This window comes from Polypterus senegalus, chromosome 10, assembly GCF_016835505.1.
Source record: "Polypterus senegalus isolate Bchr_013 chromosome 10, ASM1683550v1, whole genome shotgun sequence".
Taxonomy (NCBI): domain Eukaryota; kingdom Metazoa; phylum Chordata; class Cladistia; order Polypteriformes; family Polypteridae; genus Polypterus; species Polypterus senegalus.
The window spans coordinates 111,119,782-111,146,870 of record NC_053163.1 but is presented as its reverse complement, the minus strand read 5'-3'; the positions used below and the strand labels follow the sequence as shown (position 1 = coordinate 111,146,870).

Here is a 27,089-nt window from a genome sequence, read left to right as displayed (position 1 = left end):
TGTGAGGTTTCTTAACTCTCTTGGGACCTCCCCCAACTGGACAACATGCCGAAGAGCGTTCTGAAGTGCGATCTCCGCGTCTGTGGAAGACTGTTTATCCATTGCTGGTGCAACAGCAGGCTCACAGCTCTGCCGCGGCTCTTCACTGAAAGAAAACAGAAAAGATCTCGATGGGTGATGCAAGCAACATTGTAAATGCAGGGAACAGTATTACCTGTACTTGACCACTAACCAAGCCACAGCCCTGTCTGACTGGCTGTTTCTATGTATAGAACAATAAATAACCGTGCTGTTCCTGTTTCAAGCTGAATAAAGCTGGTTTTGCTAAAGTACTGAGACTCAGCCTCATGTTTTGGGGTGCAAGGCAGGGACTTATAGTGTGACCCCTATCTTTTAGGATTTGCTTCAGTGGCGCCTCACTGATGCGCTGTGAGCCTGCTATTGCCCTGCTCCGGCAACTGACAAACAGTCTTCCACAGACGTGTCGCCTCTTTAGGTGGGGAGGATCCCAAAAGAGTTCAGAAACCTCACAATATGAAGAAGAAGAAAAGGATGATTCTGCCTCTGATTGATAACTGTGCTGCCCACAACATGCTTCCACATTTAGATAATGTTCACGTTGAATTCCTCCCACCCAAATGCACAGCAGTGCTTCAACCATTGGATTTGGGCATCATTCGCACCCTGAAAGTGTATTATCACAAGGAAAAGCTGAGAAAAATTCTCATCAGCATAACTTGTAGACAGGAGGAGATTAAAATTAACGCGAAAGAAACTATTGAAATGATTGCAAACGCCTGGACGTAAGTTAACGAAAGCACTATAGTAACAAATACAGAATCACATTACTACAAAATTTTCATTACAACTAAATATGTTTTAGCTCCCTGGCAGTTCGTTGTATTGGAATTTTACCTGTATATTGGAAATGTAAAATATGTATAATTTTGGTATTTTTTGGTCTTTAGGCAACCATGTAAATCAAAATGGAAAATCAGGTTTTACATTTAAACAACAAATTAAATATAGGTATTGTATTCATTTCATGTGGTTAGTGTTATGAATCTTACATTTCTAAGGTATTTTGTTCATTATATGCTACACAACTATAAATAATTATAATAAAATAAAAATAGAGCTACAAAGAAAAATAATTACATTAGCCTTGCTAAGAATTTCAGATTTTGGAATGAAATTCTGGTGACTGAGGTTCTTCTTTACTTCATTAGGAAAGTTCACCGTATTGATTAACTTAAAAAAATATGAATAACTAATGATAAACTGTTTTCATTAGAGACATAATTGTTGGTAACATACAAATAAGAAAAAGTAGGTTCAGTGTTGCTTTTAGTGAGGTACACGAACTTCCAGAGGTATTTTAAGTAAATGTAGTGAGGTTATTAGCTTTTAGTAATTTAATATTTCCTACATTGCAGTACTTTCTGCAAATATTCTTTTCTTTCAAGATTGAATGCCTTTTGAGGTGGATACTAATGTGTTGTAATTACTATGCTTAATTGTTTCTTAATTTTCATGATAGTATGTTTGCACCCAGTGATAGTCTGTGGGAGATACAAAATGCCCTTTAATCCATCTCTGAAACCAAAATAATAAAAAAAAAAAATAATAATAAGGAAAGTGAATGATCATTACAAATACAACAATACACTTAAATGGAAGAAAGAAAAACAGTGTGCCAATGGCCTGTGTGGGCCTGCCTGAACAGGTATTGAACCCCTGCTTATTGTTTGAGATGGGTCTCCAAATCCAATTTAGTATTACATCAGTACTCCCAATATCGCCTTTGTGTCTTTCTCTCCTTCTACTGATTAGAAGGGATTTTTACTTACTAAACAAGGTTTATCTAATTTTCCATGCACTCTAATCTATGGAAAGACAAGTCATAATTAAGAGAGATTGTTAAGTGATCTAAACTACTTTGAAATATTTGAAGATAACTTTAAATTATTGTGATAGGGACAAATGAAAACAACAGCCTGCAAGCAAAATGGCCTTGTCGATTTTAATTCAGTCAAACAGAAGTGTCTTTTCTATGTCATTCAAATATGCATTTCTTTAAGTCAGACCACATGCATGTTTCTTTGCATGCACAATGAAATTGTATATTGAAGACCTAAAAACTTTTTTAAATTTGCTAAACAGTAATTTGTATAAGTTAAGTAGATACTTCGGCATATCCTTAATTTATATTTAAATAAAGGAAGGGATTTTAAGCTTATCTTGTTTCGTTAAACATCTCACATAAAGAAGTGATTTAAAGATAATCTATAATTAATTTAAAGATATCTGTAAATCAGTTAAAGTAATCTATAATTGTGCAAGCATTCTTTCAAAAATACCTGTAAATCAATTAAGTATATCAGTAATTAATTTAAAGATGTCTTTAAATGCTAGGCAGTGATTTAAAGATATCTGTATATTGTTTACATACATCTTTAAATGGTTGTAATTGTAACACATTTCAGCAACACTTTAGAGTAAAGTCTTCTGAGATTTAGAGTAAAGTCTTCTAAGATGAATTACAAATTAGATATGTCTTTAAATTATTTGACAATGCATTTAAGTGACTTAAGTATGTCTTTCCATTCACTTTATGAATATATAATTAATTAATTAATTACACTAATAATTTGGAATTAAATTTGGTAAGCCAAATTGACATTTAAAGATATCTCTAAATAATTTAAAGACATCTTTTTTTCTAGATAAATCAGATTGGTAACTTGGTAACTTGGCTTGCCATAGTAATCAGTTTTGAGATCAGGATTGCCCTCTAGGACTCTATTCTCAATCCTTGAGGTCCCAGTAGTGGCTCAATGTATTCTTGTAATCATAAACCCCATGTTATCTGTACAGTTCCACCCATTCTTCAGGTAGTGTTTTCTTCATAAATTAAAGAAGGAGTTCAGGTACAGTGTACAGGACTCCTTTGCTACCACCTAAAAACAAAAAGCTGTTATTGTTCTTTCCATATCTTCATGACACCGGATTAATAATTATTCCTGGGCCACTGTCTTCCTAAAGAGGGTGTACCATCCATTTATGGTGTTTTCCATCCTGTTCTAGAATGACAACAAATGTTTTCAGTGTAGGCTAACTTTTCAGTTAATGCCAGGACCTCTTAAGGCCCTGTAATGTTCCTTATGTCCTGTAATGGCTTCCTTATCTAAGCCATCTCAAATGACTGTAGAACCCCCATAATAGTTTCAGGCAAAGGCTAAGATGTAATAATGAAAATTAATAATTATTACCCTAATAATTATACTCTAATAGTAAAGATAAAAATGTAAATTATATTGTTAATTCTGTGAATGTTGACAATTAAACAAAAACAAAAACAGTTCTAGAGATGAATAGGGTAACACTTAATCTGACATTTTAAAATAGTAATATATTAAACATCATAATGTCTTTAATTTTTTGCTTTCATACTGACTGATATTTGTTTTCTGGTTTTAGGATTTTGACTCATGGTTTGATACCAATAACTGCCTTGGAGATCAAAAACTTGTAGAAAGACTACATGTGGTAAGTTTGATCTTCACCAGTGTTACTAAAACAAACCCAACTTTGCCCTTTCAAGCAGAAATATTTCATGTAGCTTTTTCTGTTTTCCTTAAGATTTAACAAGTTAATTTCTAAGCAGAAAAATGTGTTGTTGTTATGATTTGATTGCTTCTCATTAAGGAAAGGGTGTGTATGTATGTAAGTCCTCTAAAACAGTCATCCACCACATCTCACTTCATACAGTCTGACCCCAAATTCCACTGGCAGGCTTCTGTGTAATGGGCCTAAAATGGGGCCCTGACTGGCCTAAGGGCAAGGTAAATGCTAATTTTTATAAATGATGTTTTTAATTTGTAATTTACAAAAAAAGCAAAATATGGCCAATTGGTGAAAAAAATAAGGCAAAAAGGATTTACATGAAAAGAATCCACAGCAAACAAGTTCCAATATGTAATTCAACAATCAAACCCAAAAAAGAAGTGAAAAAACAAGAAATCACAACAACCAAATACTCATAAATGTACTCTAAGGACTTTAGTTAACACCTAGCAGGAAGTCCCTGCAGCTGTGCACCAGGTTGGCTCCACATCCTTGAGTTCCCCTCACAAAGTAAAGAAATGAAAGAACATTTAAAGATACAGTACATGAATACTAAGCAAAAAATTAAACATTGAAAGCACATATAAACATGAAAAATACTTCAAACACAATTAAAAAGTGGAAAATAAACACAAGCATGGGAATAGACCCTGGCTGTAATACAAAAGCTACTACGTGTAAATGTAGTCAGTGTACTAAGTTTCAATTAAACCTCATTTTTTTCATGAGGCATAATTTAAATATGAAAAATCTTGCAAAATAAAATGTCACGCATGCAAATTAGTAGAGCAGATAACGTTATTGTATTTTGAGAGTCACTAGAAACTAAATAATTTTGACAATTACTGAAATTCAGTGTCTCTGATAATGTGTGAGATTAGTATTCTTACAAAAAACTACAAAATTAAGTAAGTTTCATTTTAACAAATGTATTGAAATAATAAGTCCATGAAACCAAAATCTAAAAAAAATATAGCAGGTAACCCTTGAAAACAATTCATAAAATAAATTAATTTTCTACGCTAGCATATGCTTCTGTCATACTGGTGGTTGTTTACATGAATGTTCCATCCGTGGCACTCATTGGGGAAACAAGACAAGTGAGCACACATGTTTCCTTCCCTTAGGTAAGTTAGCTGCAGGAATCTGCAAAAAAAATAATTACTTCCAACTTCTTTGTGTCATCACAAATACACCTAAGAAACATGAAACGCATGTTTGCCGGAATCCGAATTCTTGGTGAAATCTACTGAGTTAGAAATGTAAAAAGTTTTGACACCAAATCCAACACCAAGCAGTTTAGTATGTGCTAAGTTTATAACTGTAGTTTCTGTAAAAGACATTACTATTCTGTCATGACAGCAAGTAGAAGATTCCTTATAATTGAACTGTGTCTGCAGGCTCCTTTCAGGTTGAGATATGCAGTATTATAACCAAGGAGGTTGGGTAGTCCAAGGATGCATAATACAAAAGTTTTGATCAGGAGATGTCAACACAAAATGGGCTAAAACAAAAGGATGGTCAAAAGGACAGACAGGTCATAGTGGTGCTGTGGCAAGATCTGAAATGAACAAATCATGCTTACAGACCTACCAGTGTGTCTAAATTAAACCAGTTCTACAAACAAGATTGGGCTAAACTTCTCCAACTGTGTTGCAAGAGACTGATATCAAATTATAGGAAGAATTTAATTGTGATTATACCAAGCTTTGAAACTACAGGAACTATTACTTATTCATATGGATGATTGTAAAACTTTGTTCTTTGAATAAAGAAAGTAATGACTTAAAAACGATTGTGTATTCGGTCATGTTCCCTCTAATGTTGTATTTTGTTTAAAGGATGGTGGCCATTCATTGTGTATAGTGCATCCGGAAAGTATTCACAGCGCATCACTTTTTTCACAACATGAAAAAAGTTTACCTAAGGTTTTTGCAAACTGAGCAATCACATGTACATAAGTATTCACAGCCTTTGCTCAATACTTTGTCGATGCACCTTTGGCAGCAATTACAGCCTCAAGTCTTTTTGAATATGATGCCACAAGCTTGGCATACCTATCCTTGGCCAGTTTCGCCCATTCCTCTTTGCAGCACCTCTCAATCAGATTCAAGTCTGGGCTCTGGCTGAGCCACTCAGGGACATTCACAGAGTTGTCCTGAAGCCACTCCTTTGATATCTTGGCTGTGTGCTTAGGGTCGTTGTCCTGCTGTAAGATGAACCGTCACCCCAGTCTGAGGTTAAGAGCCTTCTGGAGCAGGTTTTCATCCAGGATGTCTCTGTACATTGCTGCAGTCATCTTTCTCTTTATCCTGACAAGTCTCCCAGTTCCTGCCACTGAAAAACATCCCCAGAGCATGATGCTGCTACCATGTGTCATGGTAGGGATGGTATTGGCATGGTGATGAGTGGTGCCTGGTTTCCTCCAAACGTGATACCTGGCATTCACACCAAAGAGTTCAATCTTTGTCTCATCAGACCAGAGAATTTTGTTTCTCTACCGTACAGGCCTGATTGGTGGATTGCTGCAGAGATGGTTGTCCTACTGGATGGTTCTTCTCTCTCCACAGAGGACCTCTGGAGCTCTGACAGAGTGACCATCGGGTTCTTGGTCACCTCCCTGACTAAGGCCCTTCTCCCCCAATCACTCAATTTACATGGCCGGCCAGCTCTAGGAAGAATCCTGGTGGTTTCGAACTTCTTCCACTTACGGATGATGGAGGTCACTGTGCTCCTTGGGACCTTCAAAGCAGCAGAAATTTTTCTGTAACCTTCCCCAGATTTGTGCCTCGAGACAATCCTGTCTCGAAGGTCTACAGACAATTCCTTTGACTTCATGCTTGGTTTGTGCTCTGACATGAACTGTCAACTGTGGGACCTTATATAGGTGTGTGCCTTTCCAAATCATGTTGAATCAACTGAATTTACCACAGGTGGACTCCAATTAAGCTGCAGAAACATCTCAAGGATGGGCAGGGGAAACAGGATGCACCTGAGTTCAATTTTGAGTTTCATGGCAAAGGCTATGAATACTTATGTACATGTGATTTCTCAGTTTTTTTATTTTTAATAAATTTGCAAAAACCTCAAGTAAACTTTTTTTCACGTTGTCATTATGGGGTGTTGTGTGTAGAATTCTAAGGAAAAAAATGAATTTAACCCATTTTGGAATAAGGCTGTAACATAACAAAATGTGGAAAAAGTGATGCGCTATGAATACTTTCCAGATGCACTGTATAACACATATCAGCAAGCATTGTAAGAACAGTCTTATGAAACAACAATGTGGTTTCATATTTGTTTTGTTTTAATAATAGGCTTACCTTTTTGACTTTTCTAAGAAAGTGAGTTAATTTTATAAGGCTGAATTTGTACCCATGAATTACTGCACTTGAGTGAACAGCATAAAACATATAAAAATAATAAACATGTAATAACGATTAGGTAAACCTAGGTGGAAGTTTTTCTGTTTAGCAGACATGCTCCAGTGCAGGAATGTATTCCTCATGGCCAAATGTTCATAGCATGTTCAAGAGTAAGCAGCTTTAGTGACCTAATACTAATATTACTATTACTTATTATTTGACTGAAGCATTTATCCAAGGCAACTTACAACATAATGAGATACAATCAGTTATATTTCTTTTGTTTTTGCAGTTGGAGCACAGTCAGGTGAAATTACTTGCTCATGATCACACAGTAGTGGGATTTGAACCCACAACCTCAGAATTTGAATTTCTAGGCCCCAAATCCTTAACCAATACCACACATTTTAGCCAATAATAACAGCCCATTGTCTTACGAAATTCTCAAATTGATGGTCATTTAAAAAGATTCAACATGCACTCTTACTGTTTTTGCAAATTCTGTGGGCTTAGCAACATGTAATGGGTGTTTTTTTCACCTACTGCGCAAACATTTTGATTGAATCTAATAGGTATGCAAAAAATGAAGAAAACAATCTGATGTTAACTGAAACAGACTTAGGTATAGAAAGTGATTTTCTCCTTTTTTAAAGCTTCAATAATGACCATATGGGATAACCTACTGACCCACACTTGCCAGTTATAAAAAGAACTCAAAATATTTGGAAAGGTGGCCCTTCTTATATTATATTGTTAAGCTTATATAACAAAAACAAATACAGTACATAGGTTGTCTTTCTTTCCTGTTAAGAATGCTGAATGTAATGAAGTGTTTATAAATGGTAGATTCACTTATGATGGAAATTGTTAGATTAAAAACTGTCAAAGAAACTGAGTACAAATAATCTATAAAATTCTTTCAAAAATGGATTTCTTCACTACAGTACATGATTCAGGTCATCTAGTGTAAAGGGATCTGCAGGATTTACAGTACAGCATTGCAGAGCTCTGAAGCTGCAACAAATGCTATTCTGAATCACTTCACTTTGAAGAGGCTTCTCAAAATTATCTTCATTTATATTCATTTTCAGAGGCTATGCCTGAGCCAACATTAAAAAGGACATACGTTTAAACAAGAAATCAAAGAATCTAAACATTTTTACTTTTTATACTTATTACTATTTAAGAAGTTCAATGCATGCATGCTGTTACTTATATGCATTTCTCTTCTAGGTGCTAAGGCCATTTTTGCTGAGACGCATCAAAGCAGAAGTGGAGAAAAGCCTGCCTCCCAAAAAAGAAGTGAAAATTTACCTTGGGTTTAGTAAAATGCAGAGAGAATGGTAATACTCTGAAAACACCAAAAAATAGCTTTATTTTATTTTAAAAAATATGCTTGAATTCTGGTCTCTTCTTTTTCAGGTACACAAAGATTCTAATGAAAGACATAGACATTTTAAACTCTGCAGGAAAGATGGATAAGATGCGTTTGCTGAATATTCTTATGCAACTTCGCAAGTGCTGCAATCATCCTTACCTGTTTGATGGGGCAGAGCCTGGTCCCCCATACACCACTGATACACATCTGGTTACTAACAGTGGTAAAATGTTGGCACTGGACAAGCTTCTTCCCAAAGTTAAAGAACAGGGTGCGTGCAAGGAGTATAAACAGGATAGCTGCTGCTTTTCATGTCTTGTTTTTGTAAACTGCAATACAGACTGTGCTTTTCAAAAGAATTAATGATGCCTTGATATATGCTGCTACTCACTAACAGAATGCAAGAGGTACAAAAAGAACTCTTCACTTGAGAGATAAGAAATGCCTTTTCAGATTCATGCTAAGTCAGGGTTTAATGTTTAACTTCATGTGTAATACTGGTTTTCACAGGCTCCAGGGTGCTGATCTTTAGCCAAATGACACGTGTTCTGGACATTTTGGAAGATTACTGTATGTGGAGGGGTTTTGAGTATTGTCGTCTTGATGGAAAAACCCCACATGAAGAGCGAGAGGTAAGGTGAAATATTTGGCAAAAGATTCAAGTATTAAGTAGGTGTTCATTTTTCCACCTTGCCAATCTGTCCTCTTTTGGTTTTGACCCTCTTCTTAGGGTGATGTGTTACTAGAAAGAATTATTAAACTAAAAGCAATGGTGGTAATGTAGATAGCTGCCACGAAATGTAAAAAGTTTTGGCAAGACCAAAAATTTTATGCATACTTCATTTAGTAAAGTACAGTTTATTTAACTGATTTTAGTGCTATGTAGATAAAAACCACTATAGATTCATTCAATCATTAGTGTGATATTTTATGCTATAGTGCCCTATCTGTTCCCCATCTTGACTGTCAGATGGAAAAGCTTCTTGCATATATTGTCACATTAACTTGCAGCAGACAGTTAGTATCTCAGTGTTGCAAAATTGTCTATGTAATTTCAAAAGAAGAGAGCTGATGAAATCTACTTCGTTACACTGACACAGTACTGTGAAACACATACGTCTGTTGAAATTCCTGTCAGTTCTATACCTCCTACAGTTGTTTGCCTCTTTGTGGGTAGTCTAAATCAGCTCCCCTGTGACACAGAAGATATAATGAGAAAGAAAATTTGTTAAGACCCTACTTTAAAATAGGTCCCCATTCACTTGACTTGTATACAAAACATAAACATTACCTTGGACATTCACTAATCTCACTGTTTTTTGTTCCAAAAATGCATCCATCCATTATTGAACCTGCTTAATCTACTTACTGTACGTTATGGAACCCAGAACTCATTGCGGCAGCGTCAGGTACAAAACAGGAGCTAACAGCTGAAAAGGCACCCATCAATGACTCAACACCACAGCAAGTCAAATTATAATTACCACCTAATTTGAACTGTACATCTTTAAGATATAAGTAGAAAACGTGTGCAGCCATGGCAAAACCCAGAAATGGTAAGAATGGGCAAACTCCACACAGACAGTAATCAAGTAGAATTTAAATCCATAATTTTTGAGTTGCAATGAATCTGCTGCAGCACTGTGACTCTCGCAGTAAATTTGTTAAAAAGGATAAAGTCTCACTTTATCCAATCAACAATACAATTATTTCTTGGTTTAACAGAGTAATTGAGGGAGGAGCTTCTGACATTGTAGAATTTTTAAGTCTAGATTTCTGTTAAACTCTGCTAAGTGTAACATGTGAAATGTTTTGAAGCTCAATGCCACCTTTATTTAAATGAAGACTATTAGTGCAATTCAAGATAATAAATGACTGCTGTTTAGTTTCATTGGGTATCATTGCATGTGTACATTCCGGCTGCATCTCTTTTACTCCTGTCCTTGTTTCATAAAGAACACATAAAGAACTTACTGTCCCTAAGCTGGTCATGCTTTCTTATTTACTTTGACATGTGATGGGCCTCTCCTCTTACCATTGTGGCTTTTTCTGTGTTCTGGTGGTCTCACCTGCAACTTTAGTATTCTTTGGTCTTTCCTGTTCCCATTTATAAAAGTATCAAACTATTTGGCAGAAAAATTGTAATTTGTTTTTAAATGCTGTTGAATGTGTCTTCCTGACTTTTCATACTAATTAAATCTAACATTTTGCTTCATTCCTCTTAGGAAGCTATCGAAACCTACAACGCCCCAAACAGCTCAAAGTTCATCTTCATGTTGAGCACAAGAGCGGGAGGTCTTGGCATTAACTTGGCCACAGCAGATGTTGTCATTTTATATGATTCTGACTGGAATCCACAAGTAGATCTGCAAGCAATGGTTGGTAAACAGGTCTTATGTTGGCTACAAAATATCGTTCATTTTAGGATTGTTAATTTTTAGAAGAGATATGCTTGCTTTCACAGTTGCCTGGTTATTTTATTATTATATGGTAGTATAATTGGCTTTGTTCATGTGTTTTCAGGATCGTGCTCATCGTATTGGACAGAAAAAGCCTGTAAGAGTGTTCCGCCTAATCACCGAAAACACAGTTGAGGAGAGAATTGTTGAAAGAGCAGAGATGAAGCTCAGATTGGATTCCATTGTTATACAGCAAGGTATCTCATTAGTATTCAGAGTGAGATGCAGCACTGGGATTGTTTGCCCCATTATGTTAGACGACACATTGCTTTTCTCATTTTGGTGTGATGAAAAGTATATCTACTGCCTGTTGGGTGAACAATTTACTAATATTTTTGGTTATGCATTGGAGGAAGTAATGAAATATTGGAAATGTTGCTAGTTATTGAATTGGAGTATTACAATGGCTTTGGCTTTGTGTGATATTACATACCCATAAGCAAAATTTGTGCTTTTCCTGTGTCTTATTCTCACCAATCACATTAATTAAATTGATAAAACTGATATCTTAAGCAAAAGTGTAGTGCCTAAATTAATTCATATAAGAAACTGGTGCAGGAATCTGGCTCTGCATATCATGAAATTTATGTTATACAATATTATCCAAAGCACATGTTCAGACTTGCAGCTGCAAACTATGTTTGTCTAGTGCTGTATGAGCTTTGACCTGCAGCGTGTGTTGTAGCACCCGAAACCCCAGACACAACCTCAACAGATACAAGTTCTGGCTTGAATTATTTACCTTAACAAAGGCTTCTTTGTACCAATTGCACAAATACAACATTCTTGTTCTTCTTTGTATTTCTTTTCTCTTTGTTTCCTCCAAGACAAAATTTGATTGTCCTTCCCATCCAACTTGCTTGCTGCACCCACTGGCGGCACCCACAAACCCAACAGGGACTCCATGGCACTGCCATTCCCAGCATGTCCTGCAGGTATATTAAAGGCTACAGATTTTTTTGATACATAACCAATTAATCTATTAGTAGACACAGCCGTGGAATATTGCTCATCTTACAATATGTACAGACAGGTTAACAGCCTGACACTGTTGTTTAGCATGTATTCCAAGTCCTTACATTTTAAGCAGGCCAGTTGCGCACAAATTAAGAACCATTGTTTTTGTTATTAGTTCTGATAAATTAAATGGTAGATTGTTTTTTTTTTTTTTGGTTATATGTACTCAGTTCAGGTACTCTGAGGGTCATTACTTGTGCTCTCCAATTAACTTGTGTAGATACCCCATGTGCTACCTGCTATTATCACAGACATTATCCACTTAAACACTGATTATTACTGATGTCTGTACAGCTTATCACTACTTTTTTTTTTTATTTTATTAATTTTATTGTAATGATTCCATACAAATAGATCAATTTTTACAAAAAATAGGATTGAAAACAAGTCACCCCACCACCCTTGAGAGAGAGAGAGCATGACCAACAAAGTAAAACTTAATGCTTGTAAACAGGCGCCCCCCCAGCATTCTAATAAACACTGAACAAAATCAGTGCAATAAAACAAACTATTGTAAATGTAATGTCTAACAGAGACAAAAATCAAATTTTACATTTATAGAGCACCAAAATATTTCGTTATAGTGCAAAGAATTTTCACTTTAGTACCATCTCCAGTCATCAGTTCACCAGAGCTGCAGTCAGTTTATTATTTCAGGTTAACTTTCCCCGCTTACCAATCTCCACTATGCGAGTCATTTGCATTAGTAAGTTAGCATGCAAACATATATATCCATACAAAAAAACTCTTACTAACTCAAATTATTTTATCAACATGTTCAAAATCTCATTGACGATATTTTAGCGTTTTAAAGACTATAATTTGCACTCCAATTATAGTGAATTTACTAACCTGTGATAAAGAATAGAGAGAGCACTCGCATTGAGCTGGCGTCAGCTTCACACAGGAAGATTTATTCTTCCTGTTTGCTGTACTCTGCTCTATGCTGCTCGCACAAGGAGCGCCCATCTAACAATTTCTGTGATTTCGCACAACCCAGGAAAAATTGTGACATAATTGTCTTGGACTGACAATATTATGAATGAAATGTGCTTTATTTGGAAGCACCCCGCCCCTTCCCCCCTTCCCTTTCGACAGGTTGTGTGTGAGACTTCAGCATAGCAGCAGCAGCAAGCAGGCGCACCGAGGGCCCTCGCGCTCACTTCCTGCATATATGGGTGTGATAGAATTTAGAAAACACATTGGTGCAAATTATCTATACTAATAAAAGGCAAAGCCCTCACTCACTCACTCACTCACTCACTCACTCACTCACTCATCACTAATTCTCCAACTTCCCGTGTGGGTGGAAGGCTGAAATTTGGCAGGTTCATTCCTTACAGCTTCCTTACAAAAGTTGGGCAGGTTTTATATCGAAATTCTACACGTAATGGTCATAACTGGAAGCAGTTTTCTCCATTTACTGTAATGGAGATGAGCTTCAACGCCATGGGGGCGGAGTTTCGTGTGACATCATCATGCCTCCCACGTAATCACGCAGTACATAGAAAACCAGGAAGACCTCAAAAAAGCGCTCAAGAAAACATGCATTATATAATTGAGAAGGCAGCGAAACAATAAGAAGCGGCGAGTGACATATACAACCATATTCATGAGTTCTGCTACTTCGGAAACAAAGCACGATGTAAACCTACACTTTAAATTAAGTTCATAGACAGGCTGCCGCTGGCGTTTGTAATTTAGTGCCTGCCCATATAAGGCCGTCCGTCAGCGGCAATCCAATAGCAAACTGCCACGGGTAAATATTCATGGGTGAAGGACTGTGCTTATGGAGAGGAAGATGAGATGGTCAGGGTGGTGTTTGACACAAACTCAGCGAAACTGCGAGAGAAAGTTTTAAGTGCCAGGACTAAGGTAACATTAAATACAGCCATGGACATAGCAGGAGATGGCACCAGCACAGCTGGGAACCTTCGATGCATGTACACCGAGTGGCTCACGGAACTGACGAGTGCACAGATAAAAGGCAACAGTTCCAAAGAGCTGAACAAAACCGAATTACACAATTGAAAAGGCAGCAAAAATATGAAGCGTCTCATACATACAAGCATATTCATAAATCCAACTACTGCGGAAACAAAGCACACGTTGGAAAAAGTCAATGTCCCGCTAAAGGAAGACAGTGTAAAAAAAACCCGTGCATGCAGTGTGTCAGGTCTCAGATAAAGAAGAAGACGAGCTGTTTATTGATGCAGTAAGAAACGAATCGATGAATGAAACCTGTCATCTTTACAACGATTGACAAACACGGAATGTAACTTGAACACAACACATCCTACAAATACGAACCTGATTGAAAGAAATAATGATAATCAAATCCTTGATGACCGCAACACTCAGTAACACTCACAAAACAAATACTGTATATTGACAGTCATGTTACGTTATTTTTAAAATGTTCCCTTTTCTTTTTCTAGCTTTTTTAACACACTACTTCTCCGCTGCGATACGCGGGTATATATATATGTATATATATATATAACCCGATCTACATACTCGAATAATGGATACTTTATTCGCCATCAATGATTGTTTTGGTAAAGCCATACTCAGTGTATTCATTAGATGAACGGTAAAAAGTAAGGCGAGGGAGGATGACTAATTGAGGCATGCAGGCTGTAGTGCCAACTCTATCTGAATTGTGCGATCACATTTGAAAAATATATCTTTTCAAGTTCTATTTAGTCCATATGTGTCAAACTCAAGGGCCAGGGCCACATCCGGCCCGCGTAATTATATCCGCCCGAGATCATTTTATATACTGTATTATTGTTATTAAAGCCCGGGTATATGAAGCGCTGGTAACACAATAAACTACAGATCCCATAATGCAACGCTAGCTCACACGATGCTGAAGAGAAAAGTTGATTCTGAAAATAGAGCCTTTAAAAACCGATGGGAGGCTGAGTATATGTTTACTGAACCCGTGTGTATCATTTGTGGAGCTATTGTGGCTGTAATTACAGAATTTAATCTAAGATGGCACTATAAAACAAAACATCAGGGTAACCTGAAAGACCTGAATGCAATGCAGAAGATACAGAAAGCAGAAGAATTAAATAAGAATCTGACACTTCAGCGGACGTTTTACCCGTGCACAATCACAAAGTGATTTCAATTGAGGCTGCTTTTATGGGAGACACAACCACTTGCCCCACTTTCCCTGTTACCAAGTAATGTTAAACCAAGTCGTCACTACGGTGTTCCCAAATACGCACTTTGCTGATAAACTGAGCGCACTGAGTTTGCACGGCGCTTTGGTGACTTTGAAGAACAAAAAAAGTCCGTCTACATGCGGCTCGAACCTTGTGCATGTTTGGTAGCACATATCTGTGTGAGAAGCTCTTCTCAGTGATAAAGACTAACAAAACAGCACACAGGAGTCGCCTCACTGATGAGCACCTGCAATCCATCCTGAGAATCTCCACAACACAGAACCTCACACTAAACAGAAACGAACCTGTGGCCAAAAAAAGATGCCAGGCGTCCAGCTCTAAAATGACATATGAGCAAAGACAACTGAATGATTTGATTTGTTATTGCTGAAAGGAACACATTTTATTTATATTTCCAGGTTTTGTTATGCAGCATGTTCATATTTGAATTTGTATAATTTTGACAGGATATATTTTTATGGAGAGCAAAATCTTTTGGGATATTTAAAATCTAAGTTTATTTTTTATAAAATATAAAATTACAATAGAGTAAAGAAATTTGAATGTTTGTTCTTTTAATGTTTACTTTATTTCTAACTTGTATAATTTAGACAGGATATATTTTTATGGAGAGCAAAATATTATAAGTTGTTTAAGGTTTGAGTTGATTTATTCAGGAATAATATTCCTGTCTGTTTTTACCATTCCTACCAAAGATATTTCTGTCGACTAAATAAAAATTCCTTCTATTTAAAATTTAAATAGAACTTGAACAAATACGATAGTTCATAATATCCACGCAGACTTGCACGTAAGAGCGGGAGTTATCCGTTTTAACAAGCAGCGTATTGCACTGATACTGAAATAGCTGTGTGTGTATATATGTAGATATGTATGTATATGTATATATATGTTTATATATGTGTGTGTGTGTATGTATATATATATATATATATATATATTTGTGTGTATATATGTGTGTGTATGTATGTATGTGTGTATGTATATGTATGTATATATATATGTAGATATATATGTATGTATATATGTGTGTGTGTATATATATGTGTATATGTATAGATATGTATATATATATGTTTGTGTGTGTGTGTAAATATATATATATATTTATATTTATATTATATATATATATATATATATATATATATATGACAGCAACACTCATCACTCACAACAGTGACAAAACAATTACATTGACAATCATGTTACGTTATTTTCAAAATGTTTCCTTTTCTTTTTCTTTGCTTCTTTAACACACTACTTCTCCGCTGCGAAGCGCGGGTATTTTGCTAGTAAGTCTATATTGTAATGTCTGGTGCTTTTGTGTTTGTTGGTTTGTTTTTATTTTGTTTTATTTTGCGAGCTGGTTATTAGATGCTGTGCCATCCAGCCAGAGAATCCCCCGCCTTCCCGCCCCTCTCCTCCCTGATTGGTGCCTATGCAATCCCAAAAATGCACTGGCATGATGTCGGGGCAGAATGGTCGCGCGCAAAAAAAAAGTAAAAATATTTTGCCGATGCCCAAGATGCCACCCCCACCACGATGCCACCCTGGGCAACTGCCCATGTCGCCCATATCAAAAACCTCCACTGCTTGTAAACATACCTAAATTGATGAGTTTAATAGGGCAATAGAGATGAATGGAGAAGAAAAAGAAATGTGGAGAAAATTGCTTCCTCGGTGCATTAAGAGCTTATTCTAAAATATTATTGATTAGATCCTGCCAGGTTTTGAAAAAATTCTGTACAGATCTTCTAACTGAATATTTGATTTTTTTCCAATTTCAAATAGTATAACACATCAGTTTCCCACTGACTTAAAAGAGGAGAGTTAGGATTCTTCCAGTTTAGCAAAAAAAGTCTGTGTGCCAAAAGTGTAGTGAATGCATTCAAAGTTTGTTTGTCCTTCTCCACTTTAAACCCATCTGGAAGAACACCAAACACAGCTGTTAATTGGTTAGGAGGGATTGTGATACCAAGGCTCTCTGAAAGGCACTTAAAAATTTTGGTCCAAAATGATGTTATTTTGGTGCAGGCCCAAAACATGTGATCCAGTGAGGCTGGGACTTGATTATCACTCCTAAGTACTCCACATAGTGACTCGATAGTTTTAGCATGAACAACCTGGGTATAACCTATATCTAAAGGCTGATATACCTTGTTCCCTGAAAATAACCTTGACACTTAAAGGCAGACATACCCTCATGGTATCCCCAATATTACCAGAACCAAAGGCTGGTACACCTTGTCCCCAGGAATAACCTAGTTGCATGGAAGCTGTTATGTTTTGGGCAATGCCACATACAAAACAGTGATGCATAACTCCCACTGTGCTGTCCTATCTTGGTGTCCTCCCTTCAGCCTGCTAACCCTGTTAGAAGAAAGTTGCACTTGCCCACACCAAGTGTCCTGTATTTACTTTATTACATCAGTCACCAAAGATGTAGAGGTCGAATTATACAAATTTAAAAGTAAAGCAATATTTGTTAAAATATAATAGTAGCAGCAAAAAAAAGAAACAAATGATTGAAAACATATGTGAATAATAGCAAAGTCTGGCTGTAAAACCTAATAAAAACACACTTTTGCTTCAAAGTCAAAAAGCTTAAACAATACTCTCCTGAAAGATAACATCTGTGTCAGAGGAGTAGTGTTCGGACAGGTTTTAGTTATACACTAAGAAAACATAAAAAAATAAACAAAATACAGAGTTAAAACAGTATCTCACAGCATTGCTCTTCATAACGTTTCATAGCTCTGCATAAGGACAGATATTCAATTTCTTCTGAACAAAAACTTTCAACACGACAGATTTCAGCTTGCTTTCAATTATAGTGCCTGCAGTTTACCAAATGATTATATTCCGCTCCAAAACACACACTAACCCAGAACAAAGAGAGCTATACAATTGACACTTAAAATAATGCTTTATTATATAAAAATATAAAAAGGCTGGACTACACAATGGAAGAACACAAAGTAACAACTAAATAAATTAAAAAAAAGTCATGGTTGCCTCTGGGTTTCTGTCCCTGTCTATAAATTGGGATGGGTTATCCACCTGTAGAACATTCCATTTAAATTGCCAGTTCAAGCATAAAACACAATATTTCCTCTCTGGCCGCATTACCTCCCTGACAGTCAAGTCTTTGCCCCATCTCACCTCCCAACTCCAAACTGAAATGGACAGCGATGAAGAGGTGGGTGCCCAATGACCTACTTTTAGGAAAATCAACCAAGAGCTCCTTCTAGTGTCTTCAGGTCTTTGCATACTCCTGAGCCTACATAAATACTATTCCATATGGTCTTAAGTCATTTTGTCCAGCCCATTCTAACTCTGGCCTGTCATGCTAACCTGAAACCCCACAATTTGCGTGTGTCTTCTTTATTTTTCACATGCTTTTTACAAATAAAGAAGATATGCAACTGACATGTAATAAAATGCAAAAATATGAAAAATACAGAAAGAGATATCCACTCATTTACAGTTCCACCTTGCAGAAATGTATGTTTTTTTACCATGCAGCATTTACGCCCTCTTAGCAAAGGAGAGTAGCCATATACTGTATTATGCTAAATGAATTTAATGAGGACAGAATGATAATGAAAAGAATAATCAGAGGCCGACAGCTAATGCAAATACATGGTACCAAGTTGAACTCATAAGTGCAAGTGCAGCTCATACACTTTTCTGCTGGCATTTACAGAGCTGAACATCTCTTGAAATATCCATGCACAGTACACTGCTCCTACTTTCATAACTAATCAGTCAGCACACTGACCACAAAGAAGCTCCTAATTCACTGTGATAGTACTTGGACTTAACAATAAGTTGAACTGCCAACTGTCTGTAGAGGAATTATAGCATAACTCCAGGGTGAAGAAAAAAGACAAATGGTGTGATGTATGAAAAAGGCCTGTTATAGATATGTTAAATTTTAGTTAAAAGTTTCTCCACTTTTTGAAGAAAGTGGAAATTGATGTTTAAAGCAGATAGAATTTAAAAAGAGAGAAAACAGAGAAAGTGTTAATAGCAAAGCCTAGGTGTAATGCTCTAAATATACCCTTGTTTCCAAGTCAAAAACTGAAGCAATAATTTCCATAAGGATATGGAGGCTGAACAGTAGCACCAAAGGAAATGCCTATGTGAATGAGAGAGAAAGTAAGTAGAAGGCTTATCTTCCAGGTGGCTTATCTTGAATCAGAAGACAGGCTGATGTATGGACGGTGTCTCTGATGTCTATGTGGATAGTTGTCTCTTTCTCTCTTTACACCAAAAAACCCACATGGAGTTCCAAACCTTGTGATATTACACACAGATAACTGGCTAACCACTTTAGTGATGGACATCTTCTTAAAAAAGCTTTAATCCTTACAAACATGTCCAAGCACCTTATCTTTTCAGGGTTATTTACTTATGCCGTGTCCAGTTCCCTTGAGTTAGATGTACTCAATCTTTTGTTGAGTCATAAATTGATTGGTCATTCTAATGCTAGATTATAATTTAATTTATACAGATACAATGTTAGAAAATATTTATACACTTAGAAGTATGAAAAAAAATTAAACAATGTTTCATAGTGCATCTTGCAGGATCTCATGGGGCTGATCTGAAGAAAAAAAAAAAAACTGTAAGTAAACTTTCAGAGTTCAAGTACAATTCATCATAGCTCACCTGAGCAAAACTCACAGCAAAAAGCAGTCTACGGTGGCCTTCTTAGCTAAGTGTCTGCAGTTCCAAAATGCTGACTTTTTTAACTCTCCAGAAGAGAAAGGCAAAAGTAAAGAATGTTACCTTTTATTTCTGTGTTGAATGCACTAAAATTGTATAATTAGAAGATACAAATGTAATGTTAATGAAAAAGTAGAGCCCATTCAGTAATTCAGGCGTTTTGGCTAGCTAAGTTATCCTAGTACTTATTCCTGATATATTTTAAAAATCTTCACTGTTTTCACTTCAGGGGGAACTTCTTTTAGGGGGCAATTCCACTGGTGTCATTACTTATGTGACTCAATATTTAACTAAAAGAGTTCTGGATCATCTTCCAAGAATTTTGAAAACCTAGATAATTCCTCCACAAAATTTTCTTTGTTATTTACTTTAGTCACAGTCAGACATATCCTGCAGGATGCACTTGGTTTTTCTTCTCAGAATAACTTCTAGTACTGCTGTTTTTCTTTTAACATGATGCCCAGATGTGGTCTCAATAGTACACTTAGAGGCAGTGCATAATGCTAATTTTTTGGTGATCCATCCCTTCATTTCCTAAACTAATATGAGTCAGTATCCTGTTATTTTTGGGTTTTATTTTGGGAGCCACTTGAAACTATAAATTAATTATGCAGTTTAAGAAAATAGATGGTTGGATAGAGGTGTGTTTAAAGTGTTAAAAATTATGAGGGAAATTAGTACAGTAAAGGTTTTTGTTTTGTGTATGTGTTTTTTAATTAGTTCTTAGCAAATATGCAGGGCATAAGTATAATCCGGTTAAAAGTAAACTTGGTACAAAAAATAGTATGTTTTTTCTCACAACAAAGAACCAAAGATATGTGGATTAAATTATCGATTAGTGTGATGAATTAAGAATCTTCTGTATTCCACTGTATCGTATTTTGCTGTCAGAAGACTAGGGATTGTTGGTCTGTGTTGCACTGAAAAGTCAGTCACTCATTTTCCAACTGGCTATATCCTATCACAGTGATCTACTGGAGCCAATCCCACCCAGTATAGGGCGCAAGGCAAGAACAAACCCCGAGCAGGGCGCCAGCCCACCCACACACACCAAGGACAATTTAGGACAGCCAATGCACCTAACCTGCATGTCTTTTGATTCTAGGAGGAAACAGGAGCACCCGAAAGAAACCCATGTAGACACAGGAAGAACATTTAAAACTCCACGCAGGGCGGACCCGGGAAGTGAACCTAGGTCTCCTTATTACGAGGCAGCAGCGCTACCACTGCGCCACCGTGCCGTCTGCACTGAAAAGTCTTCTTATCAAAACTGTTCTTATGTTCTTATAAACTGAAATAGCATAAAACAACATAGTTGATTGCAAATCCTCTACAGTTAATTAATAGATCAAACCTTCACTAACAACCAGACTCTTAGTTTGACAATTTTGAATGCTTTACAAATCTTTTGCTGCTTTCATTTTCATTATTTTGTGTTAGTGGAAGTTTTGACTTCAATCTCTTTTTTCAGCCAGTGCAGTGAATGCCATTTGTAATTCAAATTAGTCAATGTTAGCATTTTTTGGTCCTCCGATGAACTGTTTACTTGTACTGTGTTTGAGGCAATTTTCATGCTGCATTATGGGGCTTTACTCAGTGATTCTGAAGGCATTTTCTTGTACCTGGATGGTAGCAGCACCTTTAAAGTCAAATCTTGGGGATTAATGCCCCAGCCTCTATGCTGCCTCCACCAGATGAAGTGATACAGTATGTTTTGAAATGTCCTCATTTTGTTCTTATCTCAACACCATCAACTTGGCATCATTTCAGTAGATGATTATTATTGTCTGATCTATCTACAGGTTAAATCCGGTTAATACTGAAGTAGCAACATTTTCAGAATAACAAATACTTTTTGTGTGCCTGGACCAACATTCATAGAGCATCATATTAAACAAACCTTGTTTTTACAAAATGGAAATCTCAGTATAATGAACATTTTAAAAGCCAAAAATGCTTAATGCGATGCAAAAAATACTTAATGCCGCTTCTACAGTTTCCGTGCCGAATCTGCAACTGGTTGTCTCATAGGGAGAGACAGTCTGTTGTGAAATTTCCTGTTTTGGGCAGACTTGGTGAGCATGTTGGCGTGACATCATACACATAGCCGAATTCTGAGTCAGTGATTCACCAATCGTCTGCATGGGTAGTTGTTGTAGCTGCGTTTTCCCAAAATTACCAGTTCAGCAGCTTCAACTCAAAAAAATGGGATTCAACAAAAGTCTGACGCACAGAAATGATTCCACAGACAAAATATCTTCATTTTTAAAAGTTTAGTTAAGTTTCAAAGTAAAACAGTTTACACAAAAAAGAAAATTAAAATAGCAAAAAAGGAAAAATTAATGTTAAGAAAAGTTCAGTTCTAAGCTTAATCTTGTTACATCTTAGATCATTACTATTTACTTAACATTTCTGAACCATTTTAAAACGGTCAGAAAACTGTATGCTTATCCCATTTCTAAGTTGAAAATGGGTCTTTCAAGTCCCTGCTTACTGGGACCTTTTTTAGACACAACTGAATCTATTATCACACTGTTTCACAGTTATAGTAAGAAGGTTCTATCTCTTACTAACTTATAGGGGGAAAAGACTATACCATAAGATATGACTATGAAAGAAATTTATATTTTATTCAAATTAAGCAAACATTTAACTTTCTAAGATTGGCTCCTACAGTTGTGTTTTGTGCGGATACTGCACTTTTCGAATTTCATAGTACTTGTTACATAGATGAACAAAAAAGTGAAAAACAGTGTCAGTTTATGCTGAAAGAAAAATGAACAATCCTGGAAAACGTTGATTGATGAAGAAAAATGACGTGGTGAAAGAATTTTGGAATCGTTCCTTCATCTTCATCTAATGACTCCTTTTCATTCTGTATTTTTATACCCATATTTCTATTATAAAAAGTTACATCTAATGTCTCATTTTCCTTCTTTATTTTCATACCTGTATTTCTAAAAAGAAAAAGTTACATCTAACATCTCATTTTCAAATAAACTATTTTTAGCGCTGTTATTTTATACAGGTATTGTCAAGCTTGGGTTGCAGAGTTGCATGAGAGACAGGAAGATGAGTCCAGGTTTTCAAGGAAAATACAGTTACTTCATTACTGAATAGAGAAGGCAAGTACAGTCTCAAGACTTCATTCAAAATTGGAGCTCTTAGAGGCCACAGCACGGGCAACCATCCTGCTTTAGCTCCCATCTAAAGATTAAAAGAACACCAGCAGCTTGGAATCAGTGCTGTGACAGACACAGTAGATAAGATAAGACAGATAAGGAAAGTGTGAGAAAGGGCAGATCAAAGCCTGGTGTTAATTGTTAAACATTGTGTGACAAACATGGTGCACAGTAGCCCTGGTAATGCAAAGGACAACCAATTGCTTTGCCCTTGGTTTACTGTTTACTAGACACAGCAGAGCAGCTTCAGAGCTGTCCTTGCACCTCTGCCAATAGACATGGCAAATCGCTGGTAGCTACGGTCACTACACATATTTTCACCATATTTGTTATAGCAAAATTTCCATTATAACAAAGTATTTTTATGGTCCCATGTCTTTCGTTTTAATGGGATTTGACTTGTATATAGATGTTTTCGAAATTGTTACTGTTCCACTTGTTATGTTAATTGTTTTTTCTGGTCTTTGTGTTTTACATGCTGATGAGTGGTGTGTGGTGTGGCCTTTAAAATTTCTTTGGTTGTATCACACTTATAGGGATCATACAGAAGCAGTTTTCTGAAATTTTAATTTACTTACATAGTCATAAAAGAAATTAAATTTGCTTCACATTTACTGTTTCATCTCAATATCAAATTGCTTGAGTGTACCGCACCTTTATTCCAGCAATTTGGACTTCATTGTTCTAATAGTTATGAACTGCATTATATATAGTAGTTTTGTTTTTCATTTTTAACTTAATTTAAGAAAGGTATATTAATGATATATTGCTTTAAGGAGTTAATACTGTTATATTTTAGGTAGATTAATTGATCAACAATCCAACAAACTGGGGAAAGATGAAATGCTGCAGATGATTCGTCATGGAGCCACTCATGTTTTTGCCTCAAAGGACAGTGAACTGACAGATGAAGACATCAGTACAATTCTTGAAAGGGGTGCGAAGAAGGTATTTGACAAACATTTGTGGAAATTCAGCCTCACTTTTCATTATTTTTTAAATATCATCAGTGTTAATTTCTTTTAAAGTTAACATTTAAATTAAAGCATCATTAATGTAATGACTATTGTAATTTTTTTATTTCAATAAAGACTGCTGAGATGAATGAGCGCCTAGAAAAACTGGGAGAGAGCTCTTTGAGAAATTTTACTATGGACACAGAAACCAGTCTATATAACTTTGAAGGCGAGGACTATCGGGAGAAACAGAAGGTAAATTAAATGTTCTGATTTTATATTATCCTACTGGAGCATGATTACTAACAAATTCTGTGAAGTTGCTGAAAGAGCGGAATTCCACATGGCTGCTTGCCAAGACAGACTAATTACAAATACTCAACAGAATATTTTTTTTATCTAAATGAGAAAGGCTGCCCCATTTTCCCAGTTTTTTTTTTAAACTGCATATTTTCAAGTCATTATCTGCTGAGTTGTTTTTTCTTATTGCTTTTTGGGGAGTTGGGTTTACAGTTACTAAAAGATTAAGTTTAAGTAATAGGCACTCATAATGGACAATGAAGAAGTCGGAGGAAAAAGTAGCCTCTGAAAATGACTTACCATTTAGATGTTTTTTTTCAGTGCTACAATAAAGTGACACTTTTAGTAGGCCCTTGAGTGATTCTGTTTACTGTTGACACTTGTTATGAGTGATAGATGTAATACAAGCATTTGTGTAATAAATTAATACTTATATTGGTTTATGTCTCCAATTATGTTTTAGTTATGCTGTTTTATATAGATAAAAATAATTAGCAAAGTACTCTTCTTGTGCTGTAGTGAGAAGGTTTAGAATTGTCTTGCTTTTACTGTGAACCTCTTATGTAGCTTTTTTAAATATTTCAAAATCCCTATTAATGTTGCAAACTAGTTTTAAAGGCTTGGTTTCTGCTTTTATGAATTTAATACATATATTATTTGGGAGAAGTGCTGGTCCTTTCATGGAGAAAAGCATGCTTTCCCTTTTATTGTGATATCCATTTGCATCTGTTTTGAAATTCCCCCTTGTACTCAGGAGGGCTTCGGGAGACCACACTCTGGACACTTTTAAGCAGTGTTCAAACTTTAAGTATTATGAGTCATTTATCTGTAAACATTGCTCTGTCATTCTGTGTTTGACTGTTTTATACTATATGACGAAAAACACACCTCTTGATTCATTACAGAAAATACTACATTTACACGTGTAAACTAAATACATATTGTTTTGTGGTTTACATCATTTTCAATGGTTCCAAACTCTGCATTTGCATATGCAAACTTTTACTTGTCTGTAACAGTCTGTATGATGCGTGTGGATAATTATTTTATAACACTCACCAGCATAGCAAGTACTGCATTAGTGCCTGGGTAACTCGTAATTTATATCCAGTGTTCTAAACAGCTTCTTCAATCCTCCTCTTTTTAAAGGTATAAAAACATACTTTACATTTCTAGAGCCAGGGAAAAATCTGTAAGGGAGCAGCTAAAATTCTGAGAGTGGCAGTGATTTTTCTTTGTACATGGAGCCATTTTAGCTACTTAGCAAAACTTTCACTTTCAGTCCCAGTGAACAGTGAAGTATTTGCCTATTAAAACTTGGCATTATAAAATTATATGTATTTTTGTTTCATTAATTTTATAATTTATTATTGTATTGGTAACCTCTGCTTACTAAATAATATGGTTGTATATTTGATTTCCCCCAATAATTTTAACATATTCAAAGATCACCAGGAGAACCTACAAATAAATATTAATACAATACATGTACGGTATACTTTGAATATCCATTATTTTATATAAGACATTCAATTCACCTGTTAAACAAAAATGCAAAGTCAAAAGTACAAAAATATGGCCATTACTGATGCACAAACATTGATTAAATCATACAAAACAAAACTATGAAGTGTACTGTTTTTATTCCTTCTTATAGCATTTTAATGTAGAACAGAGACAGTGTGAAATGGACAGATTAAGGCTTAGGCCAGGTTTATACTTCATGCAACGTGATGTGTGGACGCTACTGCTACACAAGCAGAGTACTGTTTATACTTGTGTATATACTTTATTTAAATCTAGAGGATTCCACCAGGTACAGTGTGAGATATAATCACCATGAGAAAATAATGTTCGGCTTCGCTGTGAATTGCCTGAAACATTCATTAAATTCCAAGATACCTTGCCACAATACCTCTGAAAAGGATGGATATTTAATGATTACATCCATCAATCTATTGCCCATTCTAGCTAGCACTGTGCGTGAGGCAGAAACAATGCTTGTTCATAGCATCAGCTCATTGCATGGTGAATAAAAGCACACACATACACTAGTGTCATTTTAGCATCACCAAATTCCTAAACATATGTACATGTCCTTGGAAGGAAACTGGAGCACACTTTGAAAACCCACCAGGAAAACATAAAAACTCCAGGCAGGGAACACCAGGGACGTGACTTTCTGAGAGGCACCAGTGCTACCACTCCTTCACCATGCCATCTCCACATTTATAATTAACAGTTTTAATTATTTAAATGAAGTTAACGATTTATCTGTAAAATGTAACAAACATGCTTTAACACATTTCATCATGAAAGTGATATCAAATATAAATCAAAGGATTCTAAATGTGCAGAGAGATGTAATATCATATTTATTGTGTTCTGTGCGACAATTGCTGCCTGCTGTTGCTGTCAGCGTAGGAGGATGACCCAGAAGCACGATTAACATCTGGTTTGGTTTAAGATCATGTTTACGACATCATACTTTAATGACAAAGTAAACTACTAAATTAAAGTCAAAATATCCACTTTAATCACGAAAAAGACATTTTTTTTTCACTATATCCCTAATTATTTTCTTTGTGGTTTAAATATGCTTCCATACATTCTGATACTGTTGCAAAGGGGCAAAAATAAATAAAAGACAGCACAGAAGATGTTATGTGAGACTATGACGCTTATATTGGCGATGCAAGAAACAGATGAAAAAAGCACCTCGAATATATTTGTATGTCAGCATTTAAGTTTGATGATTTGCTTTACCACATTGAACCATTTATCATACATCGTAGCACGTGTATTTATCCTGTAGGATCTGGAAACGGCTTGCTGTCACATGTTGATACTGAACACAGACTCTGATGTCATGTTCCA

The 27,089-nt window shown here is 35.9% G+C and overlaps 1 protein-coding gene across 2 annotated transcripts in view; it reads left to right on the top strand.

Moving 5' to 3' along the window:
• smarca1 (SWI/SNF related, matrix associated, actin dependent regulator of chromatin, subfamily a, member 1) overlaps positions 1-27,089 on the top strand; it is an 87,265-nt gene that overhangs the window by 23,473 nt on the left and 36,703 nt on the right. For both annotated transcript variants that reach the window (XM_039766317.1, XM_039766318.1), the window contains exons 9-16: positions 3,481-3,549; positions 8,226-8,335; positions 8,415-8,641; positions 8,881-9,002; positions 10,596-10,748; positions 10,894-11,026; positions 23,756-23,904; positions 24,048-24,167. In XM_039766317.1, the coding sequence (XP_039622251.1) occupies positions 3,481-3,549; positions 8,226-8,335; positions 8,415-8,641; positions 8,881-9,002; positions 10,596-10,748; positions 10,894-11,026; positions 23,756-23,904; positions 24,048-24,167 (1,083 nt within the window). The remainder of the gene's footprint in view (positions 1-3,480; positions 3,550-8,225; positions 8,336-8,414; positions 8,642-8,880; positions 9,003-10,595; positions 10,749-10,893; positions 11,027-23,755; positions 23,905-24,047; positions 24,168-27,089) is intronic.